Genomic DNA, 18,787 nt, shown 5'->3' with positions numbered 1-18,787 from the left:
ATGTGGTTCAAGTGATAGCGCGCCCTCCTGGCATGCGTGAGGCACTGGGTTCGATCCTCAACACCAACTAAAAAATAAAGATATTTTGTCCACCTAAAAACTAAAAAAATATTTAGAAAAAAAACACAAGTTGGAGAGTATTAAACAAGTTTTTTTTTTTTTAAGTCAAATACAGTAAAAGTAACTCCTTTTTCTTTCTGCTTATAAGTGGACATAATTTTCTCCCTTTTTTAAACTCAAAATTATTTTTATAACTTAAAGTCAATTCATGCAGGGATAGAGAAACTTTTTATTTTCCATACCGAAGTCACAATTATACCAGTACTAAAATACTGAAATTCAAAATGGGCATCATTTTCACCCAAGAGGATTAAAAATGGCAAAACCCACCAAGCTCGTCAACACCAAGGCCAAGGTGTCAGGAAATGGGCTCTCTCGCTGGGCTGTGTTTGGTGAGGGACATTTCTGTAATCCCATTGACTCATGAGGCCGCGACAGGAGGATCACAAGTTCAAGGCTAGCCTCAGCAACTCAGCCAGGCCCTAAGCAACTCCAAATAAAAATAAAAAGGGCCCAGGATGGGGCTCAGTGGTTAAGTGCCTCTAGGTTCAATCCCCAGTACCAAAACGTGGGCTCCCCCTTATATTACTGGAGGAACACAAAATACTGCAACTTTTAAGATGCACACATGACTGTTCCTGTCAAATTCTGAACATCCGTTCCTTATGTCCAATAATCCTACTTTAAGGACTCTGTCCAATGGGAAGAGAGGCCATAGTCCCTGGGGTATTTACCTCAGCATTGTGTAATGGCAAAAACCAAATGACCCAACATCCATAAAATGGAGAGTAACTGGAAAAATGACTGCATATTTATATTGCAGAATAACAGCTATAGAAAATAATTTGTCAGATCTATGGATTTGGTCAGCTCTATTGAGAGGAGAGAAGAGGAAGGGAATATCACAGAATAGAAAAGTCACAGCAATAAGCAATATATACATGTATTGAACATTACATGGTTCTCCATTAATATGTACAATTTTTATATACCACTTTAAAAAATAAATTCAAAAAAATACAAGTTATGTGAAAACTATTAGAAAACATTTAAAAATCCCTTTTTAAAAGGAAAAATTAATTTTATGCAGTTTGATCCAAGTAGAGAGAAAGCATTCTAGATGCTTCTCCCCCAGGCCCACAGAAGCAGTTACAATTTACAGAAACAAAAAACAGGTGATGTACATCTGTGGATTCAGCTAGACTGTGCTGGCTGGGGAATGCATCGGGGCAGCCCAGTGTGGGGTGGGGGTAGTTTTATTCTCCACGTGAGAAAGTTCAGCAGGTATTAGTTTCAATCTCCCCTCCCCTATTTATTTCAATCCTGAGGGAAGTGGGGCTTCATGACTTCCATTTTTAAATCAAGAATGGTGGGGGAAAAAAACCACAAACTACAAATCACGAAATGCCAAAAATCAAGCAAATTTTTCAAGGAGAAAGAGCAATGAAAAAGTATATATATGAAAGTAAAAGGTAAGAGGAAGACAAACAAGAAAGAAGAAAAAAAGAATATAGAGAGATTAGGGATAAGGCACAGTCTAGATAGTGATAAAAGATGATGTATTAAAATGGCAAACAGGGTTGCAGTTACATGGACAAGGGGTGGGGGGAAAGTTCAAAGACAACTGAGAGGTAAAAGACAAGTCCTTTCCTAAAGTTAGGAAGAATAAGTAATCTTAGCATTATCTCCTTGCTTTCAAGGAAAAAATAACTTCCAAAACTTAGCAACTGGGAAGTTGTTTCCTTTCTATTGACTTATAGCTCCATCTTGTGGTCTGTACAGGACATAGCTCTCAGAGTGTGCATACATAACAGGTATGTGCGCCTACTTACACGTACAATATGTGATTATATACACATACAAATATATATGTGCAGAACAAATGCATATGTAGCATATAAATGTACATATATTTTTACTTAAAAGCATATTTTTAAATTCAAGTAGAACATATAAAAAGAAAAATATCACAAGCATAAAGCTCAACGATAACTTACCAAGTGAATACCTCCAGTAAACCATTACCCAGGGCAAGAAATCGAGCATTACCAGAATCTGAGAAGCCCCCTGCATCCCCTTTTATTCACTACTTCCCACAAAGGGAACCACTTTTATGATTTATAGCATCATGAATAAACTTTGTTTTCATAGCAATGGCATTCATACAGTTAGCACTCATGTCTGGTTTATTTCACTCAACATGATGTTTGTGAGATCCATCCACAGTGTGGTGCAGAGTTGAAAACTGTTCATTCTCATTTGCTGTGCAACATCAGGGTATGCGCACGCCCTAACGTATTTGGCCCTTATGCTGTGGAGGTCACTGGGTGGTTTCCAGGTGGGACTATTAAGAACACCACTCCTATAAATATTTTTGTATATGTCTTTTGTACAGTTCTGTTCTAATGAATATAAAGTTTCCCAAAGAGTACACCAGTAGGATAGGAGAACTCCAGACCACATCCTAGAATATTTGTTATGCCCGTCATCTTATTTTAGCCCTTCTTACAGGTATAATGGTATGATATTTTGGTTTTAGCTTTCAATTTCCTGAAGACTAGTAAAGATGAAAACCTTTTCTCTGTTCATCAGCTATTGGATATCCTCTTTTGTGAAGTTTGAGTCCTCTGTCAATTTTCTCCTCTAGTGGGGTGTCTGCCTTTTACTTGATTTATAGGGGTTCTTCATATCCTGGATATATTTCCTGTGTCAGACATTTGCCCTGCTAATACAGATTTCCATTCTGTGGCTTGTCTTTGCTCTTCATAGTATGTTTAGTAAATAGCATTTCTCATTTGAATCAAGTCCAGTTCATTATTTCCACTTTCTGGTGAGCTGTTAAGGAAATCTTTGCCTATCCCAAGGTCATAAAGACATTCTTCTACATTTTCTTCTAAAAGCTCTCTTCTTTGACCTTTCTCTTTTAGAACGACAATACTTTTGTAATTTGTTTTTTTAGGTAGAGTGACAGCAGGGAGCAAGACAATTTTTCATATGGACATCCAGTTGACCTAATACCACTTATTGGAAAGACTACCTTCTCCATTGCATTCACTGTCACTTTTGTCATAAATCAGTTGTCAATATGTGTGGGGGACAGATTCTGAAGTCTCTATTTTGTTCTACTGAATTATCTGTCCTTGTACCAACATGGCACTCAGCTTTATGACATCTTAACAGATAATGCGGATCTTCCAACCTTTTTTGTTCAAAACTGCCTCAGCTCTTCTCGTCTGTTTGCACTGCCTTGTAAGCTGTAGATATAATCAACTTCTCGAATGACAAACTAAAACCCAACCGGGGACTGTAAATGGGATTGCACTGTATCAACAAACCAATTCAGAGAGAACTGACACCTTTACAATACTGAGTCTTCTCATCTCTGATTTATAGGGGTATAATCTTCTATTAGGTTTACTTTAGCTTCTCTAAATAATGCTTCATGGTTTTCAGTCTAAAGATCTCCTTTAACTTATTCCTAAATATTCCATGTCACTTTAAATACAATTAATAGAATCTTTTAAAAAATTTTTTTAAATGATTTGTTTGTTGCCTGGCTCTTAATACCTTCTCAGGAGAGAAGCTTCCAGGTTGCTCCTGCTCACCACCTGCAGACAGTCTATGTGTTCTTCTATTTCCTGTGGTAATAGCTAGGTATCTCCGTTGACTTGATGGGTGACATACAGTTACGATGACTAATATTTGTTCAAATCTGAAGGTCTTTGGTTTCCTTTGCTGGATCAACCATCCAAATGATCTCCTTATAGCTGGTCTCCATCTAAAAGACAACCTGCTAATAAAGCTCCCTTCTATCCTCTGGAGGGGGGGCGGGAACAATCCAGACTAAATGCCTACTGAGACCCCTTCAAGCAATAACCAGTCTCATAAGTACATATATACCCCCAAAACTTCAACTACTACTTTGCCAAGTTCTCAGTGAAAGATATTTAACCAGGTAAAGCATTCTATTTCATTATCTCCAAGATATATTTTAAGCATAAAAAATGTGCAAAATAATGTATTATAATTCATATTAAAATTTAAAAAGGTGAGAGACTGAAGACAGCTGTATCTTAGTATACACAAAATCTCTTTGGCAGGATACACAAATAACTATTAAAAGTGGCTTCCTTTATAAATTTTTAAAATTTGTTTTAATTAGTTATACATGACAGTAGAATGCATTTATGCACTCTGATGTATCATACATAAGTAGGGTATAATTTTTCATTTTTGATTATACATGTTGTAGAATCACATCAGTCACACGGTCATATATGTACATAAGATAATGTCTGTTTCATGCTGCTCTTCTTCCTACCTCTATGTTCCCTCCCGTCCTTTTACTCTCCTCTACCTAAAGAGACCCTATTCTTCCTTAGTGCCTCCCCCTTATTGTGAATTAGCATTCAAACACCTATTTCTCAACCATTTCCAGGTCACAGCCCCAGAAAAAAATGCTATGATCTGAGGACACACAGGATAAATCAAGCAAAGTGCTGCAGCCAGTCCCCAGGGCTGAGGGATCACTGGCTGGCCTTGCCTATGACCCCTCCATGACGCACTGGTGGCAGATCCATTCTCAACTAGGGAAAGGCAGGGGCCAGGCCTATTCCCTGCTCTGAACAGATCTCTTGGTGTGGAGATGAGGCACAATACATTTTTTGTGCATGAATGGAAAAAAAAATGGCTGCCTCTGGAAAGGAAATGGGAAGCTGCATGTCAGAACAGGGAGCGGAATCTCAACTTTCATCGATTCTCATTTGTAAGTCGACTTTTTAAAACAGAATATGCTACTTTAAAAATAAATTTATATTTTCAAGATATTCTTCAAAAACAATCTATTCCATTAGTTCCCATAAACCAATGGGAAACCATATTCATTCCAGTGTCAACATTTTGGCCTAATAATCTCTTCTACCAAGAAGAAACATAGAACTGGGGTAGAGCAGTTTCCTACCATGCACAAGGCCCTGGGATTAATCCCCAGCTCTGAGAGGGAGGAAGGAAGGGGGAAGGACAGAGGGAGAGAAAAGGGAAAGGAAGAAAGAGCCAGGTGTGGTGAAGCATGCCTATAATCCCAGCAAGTTCAAAGGCTGAGACAGGAGGACTACAAGTTCGAGGCCAGCCTCAACAACTTAGCAAGGCCTTAAGACATTTAGTGAGACCCTGTTTTAAAAGGGGAGGGGGTGGCTCAATAATTAAGCACTCCTGGGTTTAATCCTCTGAACCAAAAAACAAAAAAATTAAGTTTGTCATATGATAGAACCATATGGTATGGCTAATGCCAGTTAATATATGGCAGCTTTTTCAGGTTAGTCCCTATTTCAAATACTACTCCTGTTGTCATACTATCACTTCATATACCAAACTAACCTGTGACATTTCTCCCCAATGTGAAGATCAGAAGCTATTACTTCTTAAAATGGAATCAAATGGGAATTAACAACAATACACAAGATTATCTGCAGAAGAAACCAGATCAATCAAACTGAAAATCTGGTACTGTTACAACTGGTCAAACTTCAATACTCCTCCTTTACCTCTTTTGGAGGATGGTGATAGGTATACACCCCAGCTTCTTAAAAAAGTGAACTGGAGAGGAAAAGCCACAATCTAGTTTCTACTTGAGCTTACATAAATTATTGAAAAGGTCATTGAGCTGCTACTACTTTGGGATTTCAGGAACAGGCAAAGTAGCAGGACATGAAGTTTCTTACTAAGGTCAAAGAATTGAAGAACTTTTGAGTTACTGTTTCTTCAAAAAATTTCAAGATAAAGAGAGCTATTGGTAAGGGAGCTGTGGAGCAGGTCTGATGCAGCCACTGCAGCTCACCCACCCAGCAGACTTGGGTCTCTTCTCTCCCTCTATCAGAGCCTCCACCCAGAGAAGCCTCCTCCACCGAGAGAACATGGCCCCATCCTGGTTTTCAGTTCAGGAAAACATCTATCCAGAATAAATCTAGCTACTCTCAGCAACCCCACACCCTCATGGTTTCTGGTATAACACGGTCATATGATACAACTTAGTCTACTTCTATTTTGAGCCAAAGTCAACTGGGAAGCTTCTGGGAAGTGCTTCATTCCTTTTAAAAAATGATTTGAAAATACAAGAGAACCAACAGAAAAAGACATTCAGAGAATTTTTAAAATGGCTTTAATATTAATAACAGACATCAGCAAAAAAAGCTTTCATACAAATAATCAAAAAAGCATTATGGAAGAAATAATCAGGAATAAATTCAATGTGTTAAACTTATTTGAAGAACACACTACTAATAGATAGCATGAACAAATAACATGTGGGGGTTAGATCCCATGTTCTTAGATAGGAAAATAACATAAGGGATTTTAAGATTTAATACAATCCCATTTTTTTTTAAACCCAGGATTGAACTTAGGGGCACTCAACCACTGAGCCACATCCCCAGCCCTATTTTTGTATTTTATTTAGAGACAGGGTCTCACTGAGTTGCTTAGCACCTTGCCTTTGCTGAAGCTGGCTTTGAACTTGCCATCCTCCTGTCTCAGCCTCCCAAGCTGCTGGGATTACAGGCATGCACCACCACACCCAGCACAATCCCAATTTAAAAAATTAATTGTTTCTCCTATTTTGGAATTGAATCAGCTGACTGTAGAGTTCATTTTTTAAAAATTGAAATGCTTAAAAAGATTTTTGATGACAGAAGACTAGCTCTATCATGTACTGAAACTGAAAGACTTGATATTTTTATAAAACAAGGTACTAACATGTAAGAACCAACACATCAAAGTCCAGAAAGTACACAGGAATGTATTATATGATAAAGCCAGAATCTAAAATTTGAAAATGAGAAGATGACCTATTTGATAAAAAAAAATAATAATAATAAGACAAAAATAAGGTAGCAAGGAAAGGAAAAAAGTGGAATTTATATTCCTTGTCACAGATTCTAAATGGATACAATATTATAATTATAAAACGAAAGTACTAGGAAAAACAGAAGAATTACTTTGTAACCTTAATTCACCATCCGTGTATGTAGTAATATTACCATAATGAAACTATCATTATATATTAGTTTGGAGTAAGGATACAGAAGTTTAATAGCTCTCCTTGGAGAAAACCACAGGGAAACAGGCACTCACAGAAATTGTTGGCACAAATCTAAATTGTTTCTAGCCCTCTGAAAGGCAACTTGCCAAATGCTATCCAAATTACAAATGCACATCCCTCGTACCCAGTCATCCTACTTCTGAGGATCTAGAGATATGTGCAAAATCTCTTACACTATGATTCTATAATAGAAAAAGACTGAGAACAAACCTATTTATTAATAAACTAGTTAATTATGGTATGTGTACACAATGAAATACTCTAAGCCTATAAAAACTAATCACAAAACTGTCCTGAATGGGAAAATTTCCCAAGATATTGACCAGGTGACAGAATAAGGCTGTAGAATGGCACAGAGCATGCTAGCACATGTGTGAAAGATGGAGGAAAATAGAAAATATATTTGTATTTGTTGGTAAATGCTTAAGAGAACCCTGGAAGAAGGATGTGCTAAAAATGAACAGTAACAACTGTGTTGAGGAATAAGGGACAGTGATAGGGTCTTCAGTGAATCCTGTTAAGTGCTTTTTAGATTTCTTAGCCATATGAGTATCTCACTTATACAAAATATCCCCTTCCTCCGCGAGTGTTATGCTCCTAGTGTGCCTTCAGGCTGCTACAGCTATTCTGAGACCAGAAGAGGAGTCAGTGAAGAGAAAGCCAACATTCTGAGGAAAGCAGAATGAAGAGTGCCAAGAACCAGGATCCTGGGCTGGTGCAGTGGCACACACTTGTGATCCCATCCACTCCAGAGACAGACCGGAGGGTTGCAGGTTCCAGGATAGTCTTGGCAACTGAGCAAGACCCTGCTTCAAAATGAAAAAATAAGAGGGGTTGGGGATATAGCTCCGTGGTAAAGTGTCCCTGGGTTTAGCACCAAAGAAACAAGGAGAAAAGAACCCAGATCCCGGGTGGCATCAGTGGGCTGGTAAATTCATCAACCCTTTCCCTGCTTTAACTAGGAATTTATTACACAGGATGTAATTACAGCATTGCGGGTTCCTTGTGGTCGAGGGCAGTGTATATTACTATAGTGACCTAAACCCAGGCACCCACTTAATTGTTGGGGTGAGCAGTACGATAAGTACCATCTTCTCTACTCAGACCCTGTACTTAGTACTCCTCCAACTGCCACAGAAACAACACATTTACACACCTGTTCATACTCATTTCATCGTGGTGTGATGTTTGTTTTGTTTCCCTTACCTGACTGACCTCTTCGAGATGAGATCGGGCATTATAAATGAACAAATCCCACCTCGTGTGTTTCTATTAACTTCCAATTCTAATCTTTTTGACTGAGAAGGCAGCAAGACTATACCAGAGTGACTTATCTCCCCCTTAAATTACTCAAAAAATGAGGCAGAGACAAAGGTGTGTGTCCCATTTCAGTTGCTTCTTGAGCACAGAAAGGGATTATAGTCTCCAGCCTCTCTCACTAGTCGGAGCCACATGACGCATCAATGGGTTGAATGTAAGAAACCTGCAGGCCAAAGCATGCAAGAGGGCGAGTTCTCCATATTCCTTCTCTGCTCCAATCAGGGGAAACATGGAGTTCATGTGTCATGACCGCACAGCCTTAAGATGGAAACAACGGGAATCTGAGTCACACCTTCCAAGAGAACTGCCAGACCTAACACAAGGCAGGAAAGAAAGCTTTCATGTATTAAAAGCCTGACATTCCCAGGTCTGTTTAGGTATCATAGCACAACCTACTACATCCTGACTCAGTCAACCTTTCAATCAGCAAAACTTTGCCTTCTACATACCTAACTCTGTGTTGGGCATGATGGGAGACACAGAAGAAAGTAGAACAATGTCCATTCATTAAAAACTCATTTGGCAGTGTATAGGCTTTGATCCTTGCCCCAGTTATGGAAAATCTTGATCAAGATACAAAATACAGGGCTGGAGTTGTGGCTCAGCAGTAGAGCACTTGCCTAGCTCATGCAAGGCCCTGGGTTCAATCCTCAGCACCACCTAAAATAAAATAAAGGTACTGTGTCCAGCTACAACTAAAAAATTATATATAAAAAGATACAATATACAAGTAGAGTGTGGTGGCACACTTCTGTAATCCACGCGGCTTGAGAGGCCGAGTCGGGAAAATCAAGAATTCAAAGCCAACCTCAGCAACAGCGAAGCCCTAAGCAACTCAGCAAGACCCCGTTTCTAAATAAAATACAAAAATAGGGCTGGGATGTGGCTCAGTGGTCGAGTGCCTTTGAGTTCAATCCCTAGTACCAAAAAAAGAGAGATACAAAATATACACTTGTCAAAAAAGAAAAATGATTCAGTATTAAACCATGGGGCCTCCCTAGCAAAACAGGTTTCCCACTGATACTCTCTCAAAGCACAACATGCTTTTCTCCTGAATTTACTTACTGATTTAATATTTTTTATTTCATTCCACTGTATATTCCACATCACTATATGTATGGGTAACCAAGATGGGCAACTCAGCTTAGTTGCTAAATGTAGGTGTTTTGCTATTTGGCTTTTTGACACCACATTTCCAGCACAGTAGGCACCCAACAGACAACTATTTAAGAAGGTTTTACCACTACATTCTTGCTTTATTAAATTAGCAGGCATTAATTAATTTCATTAATATTCCTCCACTGTCCTTAATACCTCTTTGGCCCAAGCATCCTTGAACTTTTTCAAACAGAGAGAAACAAAACGTTACAAATCTCAGCACATTCATGTCAGAAAAACTAGGAGTTACCATATTTCTGGGCATAAATAAAAGCAACAAATATTTATGACTTATCATCGTCTCAATGAGCTGGCTCATGATGCCAGTATAATTCCTCAGCAACTTCCTGCTTCTAGGAGAGTATGTTAGTCGTGGGTTAATAACATTAAAGAACAAAGTATAAATTAATGGTTCTTTAGGAAATTCAGTTATTCTCAGACAAATCCTCCTTATAAACCAAGTGTTGAACTAAAATAAAACACTCAATGGTTTAAGAGGAGGAAGGGGTATTTTTCACGTAAGATTTCATGTAAATTTTTCTTTTGCCCATAAGGCCCACCCATATGGTGATAGGAAACAGACATTAGATGTACCATGGTTTTTTTTCAGTAGCTTAAGAAATATATATTGGAAATGAAAGATGTACTCTAAGAAAATGTGGACGTTTCACTGATTTTTGCAACTGGTCCCCTTAACATATTCTTCCTGACATATAACTACGATCTTAAACTCTAAATAACTTCCTCTTCCCTATAATCCTCTACCTAGTTGGTGGTGTGAAGATTAAAGCTTAGCCAATTAGCCACCCACTGCAGCTGAGTTAATCACATAATCTTTGAGATGGTCACAGAGCAGTGGAGTATGCAATGATTTTTCTTTCTCTTTACAAAGATTCAACTAATTGTAAGACTTAGCAATGCTCTCAAATATAAAGGGCAGTGGGCTTTTAAATCAGAAGCTGTGTCACTGCTTTATGAGTCAGGGCTTATCTTCTTCTAAGAGACATTGTTGCACAGAGACTTGTTTAACGAGTTGCCAAATGCCCTAAATTAGTCAACCATTGCTTATTTGGACCAAGGATTACTGCTCTAGAATAATGACCAGTAATCCTAAGGTAAAATGAAGATTCTATCACATGACAGCTACGCATTCAATCATGTGATTGGCACATTAATGTTTAAAGAAAATGCTAATCCAAACCGAAGTTTGACAATACTCTTCTCCCCTTAATAAGGCCACATCTGAGGAGGAAGAGCAAAAAAGAGAGAAGAGCCTGGTGGGAGGACTCTCGGGCATGAGGATGGGGAGGGAATGAGTTGCAAATAGGAAAGAGGGAAACTGAGGTAGGGAGCTCTAGGAAGGCAGAGGGGCTCATGGGGTTCCAAGTGAGCTCTGGTAGAGCAACTGATTTTGAGGTATTGCTGGTAAATATTATAGGGCTCTGAAACATTGGTTAGCAGATTAACCCCAGTTCTTTAACTTGTCAATGCAGCACTAGCAACAAAATGTATCACAGGGCGAGTAAGTAACATTTTCAAGTTCTGACAAGGCCTTCTGGCCACTGTGTTTCTCCAGTCATGGCCTAAGAGAAACATATGTGCTCCTGGCCCATCCCAAAGTGACAAGTAACCAAACTGACCTCCTAATATCAAGAATTTCAGAAGTAAAACAAAAATGTTGGAGGAGCCCTAGGAATCAACTGTGAGAAGAACTCAGAAAAATCTTTGAGAGCCACTGGAGACACCCGAGAAATCAACTGGCAAAAAAGGTAATGGAGTTTCTCCGGGGATAGAAAAGTCCTAACGGTTGGTATTAGAAATGAGTGGGCAACCCGACAATTGGGAGGCCAGAACATATGGTCAAATTATGAGCTGAAACTGGTCATGTCTATGACTGAATCCACACGCTCAGAGCTGAAACTTGGTCCAGGCAAAACAATGATTAGGTATGAGAAGTCAGGGATAGGACAGGCCTCAAGGATGAGGAAAAAAAGCAAAAATAACACTGACATAAGCAGGTGAAAGAAATCAAAGACCAGCAAACACCGAATCCAAGACGAACTATCTTGGCCTCATTCATGCAAATCATGGTTACACTTATTGCTGATCTGAAGTCGGTGATGGTGCTGTACTCCCCGATCAGCTGGATCAATGCAACTAGAGTGCACATTTTTGTAATCCTTCTACAAGGTTCCCTGAAACTTTTTCCTGAAGTTATTTCAGAGTGATTTTACCTAGTATTCATTTCCTTATTGATTTGACTCCTCTGGAATGTCTATTGCACTTTTTGGACAAGTATCTGCAGACATATTACTGTTTGGGTGAATGCAGTAGTCTAAAGCAATCTTAGCCAATAAGAATTCACCAGTGGAGGTGAAGAGGAATTCACCTTCCAGGCCATCTGCCATTCTCTCTCTCTTTTTTTTTTTTTTTTTTAAACCTGCAATGATTTTGTTTCTTCTTGGTGGCTGATATCTATTTGTCACAATGTTGTCTTACTGTTGGCCACACTGAATGCCATGTGGAATGGATCATCACCATCTGTCATGTCCATTAGCACCTCCTCCCCATCACTCCTCAGTAATCATTTCTCCTCTGCAATGCTTACATACTTTTTAAACAAAATTCTTCTGAAAGCTTATTCTGAATGATTCTAGAGTTATTCCTAAATGAAAAAGACAAGTATGTATATATATACACATCCCTCAGTTTCATGTTGAGAGCATGTATATAAGTCTCGCCAGTTACCTTAGTTATTCCAATGCTCAGGACTTCACTTATCTTTGCTTCACATTTTCTCAGTCTGATCTCTCTGCCCCCATGTCACCCCAACCATTCACCAGCAAACCAATTAGTAACAGCTTTAGGCCTCCATTTGTATCAGCTACATGCACTGAAGAGCAGGGGCATCCTAGTGGTAGGATTTAAGAGGACTTTAGAAGGCCTCCGTCCAAAAAACCAACCAACAAAAAATCCATCTCTGCTACTGACATGCTAATTTCCCCCAAATTCTCCCACCAATTAATTTATTTCAGTTTAAATTCTAGGATTCAAGTAGGCTTTGGTTAAAATACCTCCATAAGACAAGTCACTGCCAGACACTGATTCCACAGCCAAATTAATGTGAGATTGGCTAAAAGGACAATAGGCAGCAAGCTGAGCACTGATTAAAGAGGACACAGAACAAACAAGATTTGGAAGGGGAGATGGGCAGGCAGAGCACCAGGTGCAGCACATGGACCAAGACTGATAGAGGAGGTCAGGAGCTTGCAGAGAATTTGGGGTAACAGGACAGAAGGTCTCCACTGCAAGGAAGCAATGTGGGCACCCTCCTCACCTGGGGGAGAGACAATGCTGCAGTAATGTCACCTTGTATATATAAGGGTTTTAAAGCCTGCAGCCCTTAACATAGCAATCAACGATTAACATGGCAACCAACGATGAAAAATGGGCAAAACACATACCCCAATTTAAGGTCAATGATTCTGAGGCCCAAATGATTGGGGAACAACTAAGCAACAAAGATGAGTCCTTCTGAAGCCTAGTTCAGCTCCTTGTATGGTGCAATGAAATTTAGAATTAAACCTTCTGAGCCTTCGTTTCTTTTCCGTAAAGTAGTATATTGTGAAGATCTCCTGAGCAAACGCACACGAAAAACTAAGCATAATGCCTGGCATGCAGAAAACCAACAGCAGGTGTAGACTACTGAGATCTTTATACTGTGCCACGAAAGGAGATAGCGGCTCTCACCTGCTACCTATTAGACTCACCTAGGGAGCATCCTCCAGGCTTACTGCTAGCCAGGCCCTACCCCAAGATGACTGGTCAGACTTGCCAAGTATACGGTCCAGACACTAGTATTTCTCTCTCCTTCTGTTTTTGGTAAGCCCTTTAGTAATTCTGATGCAAAGTGCTACAAACAATACAAAGAGTATTTCTCAAATTATAGCATTGCCTTCTAGTCATCTGATGATCTTGTTAAAATACAGATTTTGATTCAGCAGGTCTGGGCTGGGGTGTTGGTTTCTGAATGTCTAACAAGCCTCTACGTGACGCTGATGCTGCTCCTCTGCAGGCCCCACTTGGAATAGCAAGGACACAGAGATCACAAGAGAAATGAGGGGAGAGAGAACAGACAGGAAAGAGGGGACCAAAACAACAACTAAACAAAAACCATAAGGGCTGGACCGGTGGCACACATCTGAAATCCCAGCTACTCCGGAGGCTGAGGCAGGAGGATCACAAGTTTAAGGGCAGCCGTAACAATTTATTGAGGCCCTGTCTCAAAATTTAAAACAGCAGACATAGCTCAGTGAAGAGTACTTGTCTAGCATGTGTGAGGTCCTGGATTCTACCCCCAGCTCTGCAAACAAACAACCCCCAGGAACCCTCTCCCTCTGGTAGTACACGGCTAGGGTCAGCTAATTCTCAAGCTGGCCCCTTCAACATCATTAAATTACACAGTTAACAAAGAGCAATAAATGGAGTCTGGTGCCTAATGGACTCTTTCTGCCCCCATCCCCACCCCCGCACCCCAACCCCTAACAAACTCTCACCAAATGCTAACAATTTATCATGCTCACCTCTGCCATGACCAAGTACCGTTATTTAAACGCTTTCTCTCCCTTCTGACCATCTTCTCTCTCTTCTTGACCCCTTCTCCCCCGTGAAACATGTTCCCCCCCAGCATGCCTCTATTAATTTTTTACTTTACAGTTTTATTGTCGAAAATATATTTACCTAATCTGATTTCTTTTTTTAACTGATTTGTTCTAATTTGTTAGACACAATGGCAGAATGCATCTATTCATTTCTTAACAGACCTCTTCCTTCAGTGTAATGCCCCTCTTGGCTCCTCTGCTCACCTGTTCTATTCATCAGCCAGGATCACCGTCGTCATCCACTCACTTCACCCTGCATCCATAAGCCTGAACACTACAGAGACTATCACGAGCCACAGTCAGTCAGCCCACCACAGACTGTGGTCTCCTAGGACACTACCGAGAGAGGAGCACAACTCCTCCTTTTCTGAAAACCTTGAACTGCCTCCTCCTAGGACGCCTGGGACCGGTGGGAAAGAACGTGTTGGATCTTCTTCTCTTAGTCCTAGGGCAGGTTTTATAATCCTGGATGCTTATGAGAATCACCTGAGACACCCCGCCCACCCCACCCACTGGGCCTGAGCTGGGGTGGAGCCTGGTACTGTGAGGCTAGGGTCAAAAAACATTGCCCTGAGCCAGGCACAGAGGTGCATATCTATAATTTCAGAGACTCAGGAGGCTGAGGCAGGAGGATCACAAGTTCAAGGCCAGACTCACCAACTTATAGAGACCCTGTCTCAAAAAGGATTGGGGGAGCTGGGGTTGTGGCTCAGCGGTACAGCACTCACCTAGCATAGGTGAGGCCTGTGGAGTTCAATCCTCAGCATCACATAAAAATAAATTAATTAATTAACAATACTGTATCCAACTAAAAAATAAAAATTAAAAAAAAAAAAAGGATTGGGGATGTAGCTCAGTAATAAAGTGCTTCTGGGTTCAATCCCCAGTACCAAATAAATAAATAAAACACAACACCACTGCCCTCAGGAAACTTATTATTCCTACTAGGAACTAAGCAGAAACTAGCTACCTCTCCACAGTGGACACATACCCTTCCTGGATGGTTTCCACAATGAAGTTAAGAGAGTTCTAGAAGCAGAGGGAAGGCCAACTGCAAAGAGGTAACAATTTATGGCTCATTAACCGTAGCCTTGAAAATTAGACCCTTCTCGGGGTCTTCCAACAGGGCTCAGTTCTGAGCAGCTGTGAGCTCTTAAGAGTGTGAATCACTCCGTGGCAAAGAGCCAGGGAAAGAATCCAACCAACTCACTCCCCTACCTCCCTGAGTCCTAGACTACAGTCTTATCAGACACATTTTTTTTCAATGCCAATTTTAAAACAAAACTCATTTCCCCACACTGATAAGTAATGACTTCAGGAGTTTATAGGCAGCTAACAATGCAGAAAACTCAAGCAAAGAATGCAAATCAAATTTTCTGACACTGTATTCTACCTGAGTGTGATGAAAATCTCAGGTGATTCTCATCCACCCCATATGGGATGCTGCTGAACATACCAAGTTTACTAAATCTAGAAAATAAAAACTAAACTGAATAGAAATTTAGTCAAATACTACAAATGAACCAAAAAAATTTTTATAAAGATCTGAAACCATTCAAGAAACAGTTGTAATAACAGCAAGTAAATCTGCACCAGCCAAGTAATTCCTGTAAAGAAAATATCATACCTGATTAGGTCTGGCTCTGCACCCTCATTCTTAAAGGATGCCAGAAGTAGTCTCTCGCGCGTTACAAGATCATCCAGTAGGTTCTGTCTTCGATCCCCTTCCAGTTGTGTTCTGCAGACACCTTGTTAAGGTCCAGTGGTGGATGGGTTACCTGATTTTACCTATTATGTTATTAAATGACCTATTCAAGTCACTGGCAGCTCTTCCACTCCAAACACTACTATCTAGAAGAGAACCTGTTCTTCAGCTTCTCCTGCTCTGACCTTCAACTCCACAGATCCTCCAGGTAAATGACCTTGCCAGCACTATTGCAAAGGAATGTATAAATGCTGACATAGATCATTATATCACTACATAAATTCTTGCACTGAAAAATATACAAGGTAAATATTTTCCTCCCAGTGACCTGTCAACAGGACAGGCTGGCTCAGTGATTCTTTAGGTTTTGAGTTTTAGATGTTAGTGTTCAGGGGTGTAAGATAGGGGTGGGGGTGGGGTTCAGTGGTAGAGTACTTGCCTAGCATGTGGGATGCCTGGGTTTGATCCCCAACTGGGATCAAACTGGGTGAGGGGGTGCTCCAAGATACCATGTTTTGAAGTGCCTGCTTTTTGACACCTAGTAGTAGACCTGGAAAATAGATTTTAAAGTGCCACTGTGTGGAATAATTTGCTGTAAAAATTGTCACCATCAGTTCCTTGTTCATTTATATTACATGATCTTTAAGGAAAATTACAAAGAAACTCTAGTAAGCATACTCAAGTAGAAGTTTAAAAGACTATAGTTTTGTCCACTGTCTATGATCTTGAATTGGTTACTTTGGTCTTGGGGAGTCTCTTTCTATCTGTAACACCAGATCTTCTGTTACATTTTTCAGCACTATTCTTATTTATTTATTGGTACTGGGGACTGAACCCAGGAGTATTTTATCACTGAGCTACATTCTCAGCCCTTTTTAATTTATTATTTTGAGGAAAGTTGCCTAGGCTGCCCTGGAACTTGTGATCCTCCTACCTCAGCCTCCAGAGTACCTGGGATTACAGGTGTGGGTCACCACGCACAGCTTTCCAGAACAATTTCATAAGTGATCGTTAAAAAATAATAACAACAATAGGGGCTGGGGCCAGTGGCAGAGTGCTTGCCTAGCAAGTGTGAGGCACTAGGTTCGATCCTTAGCACTGCATACAAAAATAAGCAAATAAAATAAGCTGTCCATCTATAACTACAAAATTTTTTTTAAAAAAATAATGATAATAAATCAGAACCTAATCCAAAAGTTTTGGGTTTTGGTGCTGGGGATTCAATCCAGGACCTCCTGAATGGTGCTAAGCATGCACTCTACAACTGAGCTATACCCTCAGCCCCTAAATCCAAAGTTTCACATACTAGTTTTCTTGAAATAAATCACACAAGTTCTGCTAGGCTTAAGGGTGTGTGGGTAAGTGTGTGGGGGAATGTATTTTGAAAAACAAAGTAAAGGAAATGTTGAAGAAGAAAGCTTTCTCTACTCTTTTTCTTGATGGCAGAAGTTAACACTTCTGAAAGGAGATAGCTGGCACTGGACACAAAAAACAAACACACCTCAACTAGGTTTTAACTGGATTTTACATTTTTTAACAAGTGGACTTTGGTTTGGGCTTTGGGCTTTTTTGTTTTGTTTTTGTTTTTGGTGTGGGGGAGTACTGGGGATTGAACCCAGGGGTGCTCTACCACTGAGCTATATCCCCAACCCTTTTTATTTTTTATTTTGAGACAGGATCTAAGACACTAAGTAGCCCAGGCTGGCCTCAAACCTGCAATCCTCCTTCCTCAGCCTCCAGAGTTGCTGGGATTAGAGGTAAACACCACTATGCCTGGTTGTGATCTTTCTTTTATTAGATTTGGAAGGCTGGTGATTCAAAACAGCACTGGCCACAAGTCCCTAGTCCTAGTAATTATAGTCAGACATTAGTGAAACGGATGCTTTGGATTTATAGACACTTTTCTTCTTAAAAAAGGCTAAAAAACATTGCATTCTGGCCTAAAAATTTCCGAGGAATTGACAGAATCAAGTAGTAGCATCATCATTGCCTGATGGAAAAATTATAGCCCAAGGAATCTATAAATCTTGTTGCTTATTTTGTACATCAACTGGCTGGTAAACAAACCCAGGCAGAAATTTCCCCAACAACCATTGTCTGAAAAATCACAAATTCCCCAAACCAATGTAGCTGAGCACTCAATGGCTTTAGATATTTTAAAAAGAATAATAATAATAATAAATGAATTCTCTTAACATTCCAGAATGCCACACTATCCTGGGTCAGATCAATACCATTACTTTGCCATTTCCTACTTGATGACAGTCACTAAGTACTCCATCTTGGAAACCATGAACTAGCAATTATAAAGAAACAGTGATCTTATAACCAGGCGGAGTGGCACATGCCAGTAATCCCAGTAACTCAGGACCCTGAGGCAGGAGGATCACAAGTTCTAAGCCAGCCTGGGCAGCTCAGCGAGAGCTTGCCTCAAGATAAAAACCAAAAAGGGATAGAGATGTGGCTCAGTAGTACAGGACTCCTGGATTCAATCCCCAATACCTCAAAAACAATGACCTTAAATATTTTTATGTATTAATAAAAGGGCCAAATATCATCCTTTTGATCAATGCAATGTCAAGAATATCCATGTCTTTCAAATTAATGGCAAACTGTCAGTAAAGCAGAAGGCTTTTCTATCTAAAACAAGCTCCACATAAATTAAAGAAGTAACAGAAGCCATGACAAGAATTAATAAGTCAAAATGAGAATTTTAAATTGTGTTAACTACTAACTATATTCTAATATTATTCAGCCTTGTCTTATATGCTATATTCAAGAAAATTT

General features: G+C 39.8%; 1 protein-coding gene across 2 annotated transcripts in view; it reads right to left on the bottom strand.

The window, feature by feature from the left end:
- Positions 1 to 18,787, bottom strand: part of Stx8 (syntaxin 8) — a 257,620-nt gene that overhangs the window by 224,028 nt on the left and 14,805 nt on the right. For both annotated transcript variants that reach the window (XM_027946946.2, XM_027946945.2), the window contains one exon: positions 15,923 to 16,033. In XM_027946946.2, the coding sequence (XP_027802747.1) occupies positions 15,923 to 16,033 (111 nt within the window). The remainder of the gene's footprint in view (positions 1 to 15,922; positions 16,034 to 18,787) is intronic.

This window comes from Marmota flaviventris, chromosome 17 (assembly GCF_047511675.1).
Source record: "Marmota flaviventris isolate mMarFla1 chromosome 17, mMarFla1.hap1, whole genome shotgun sequence".
Classification (NCBI taxonomy): domain Eukaryota; kingdom Metazoa; phylum Chordata; class Mammalia; order Rodentia; family Sciuridae; genus Marmota; species Marmota flaviventris.
This window is presented reverse-complemented; position numbering and strand designations above follow the sequence as displayed.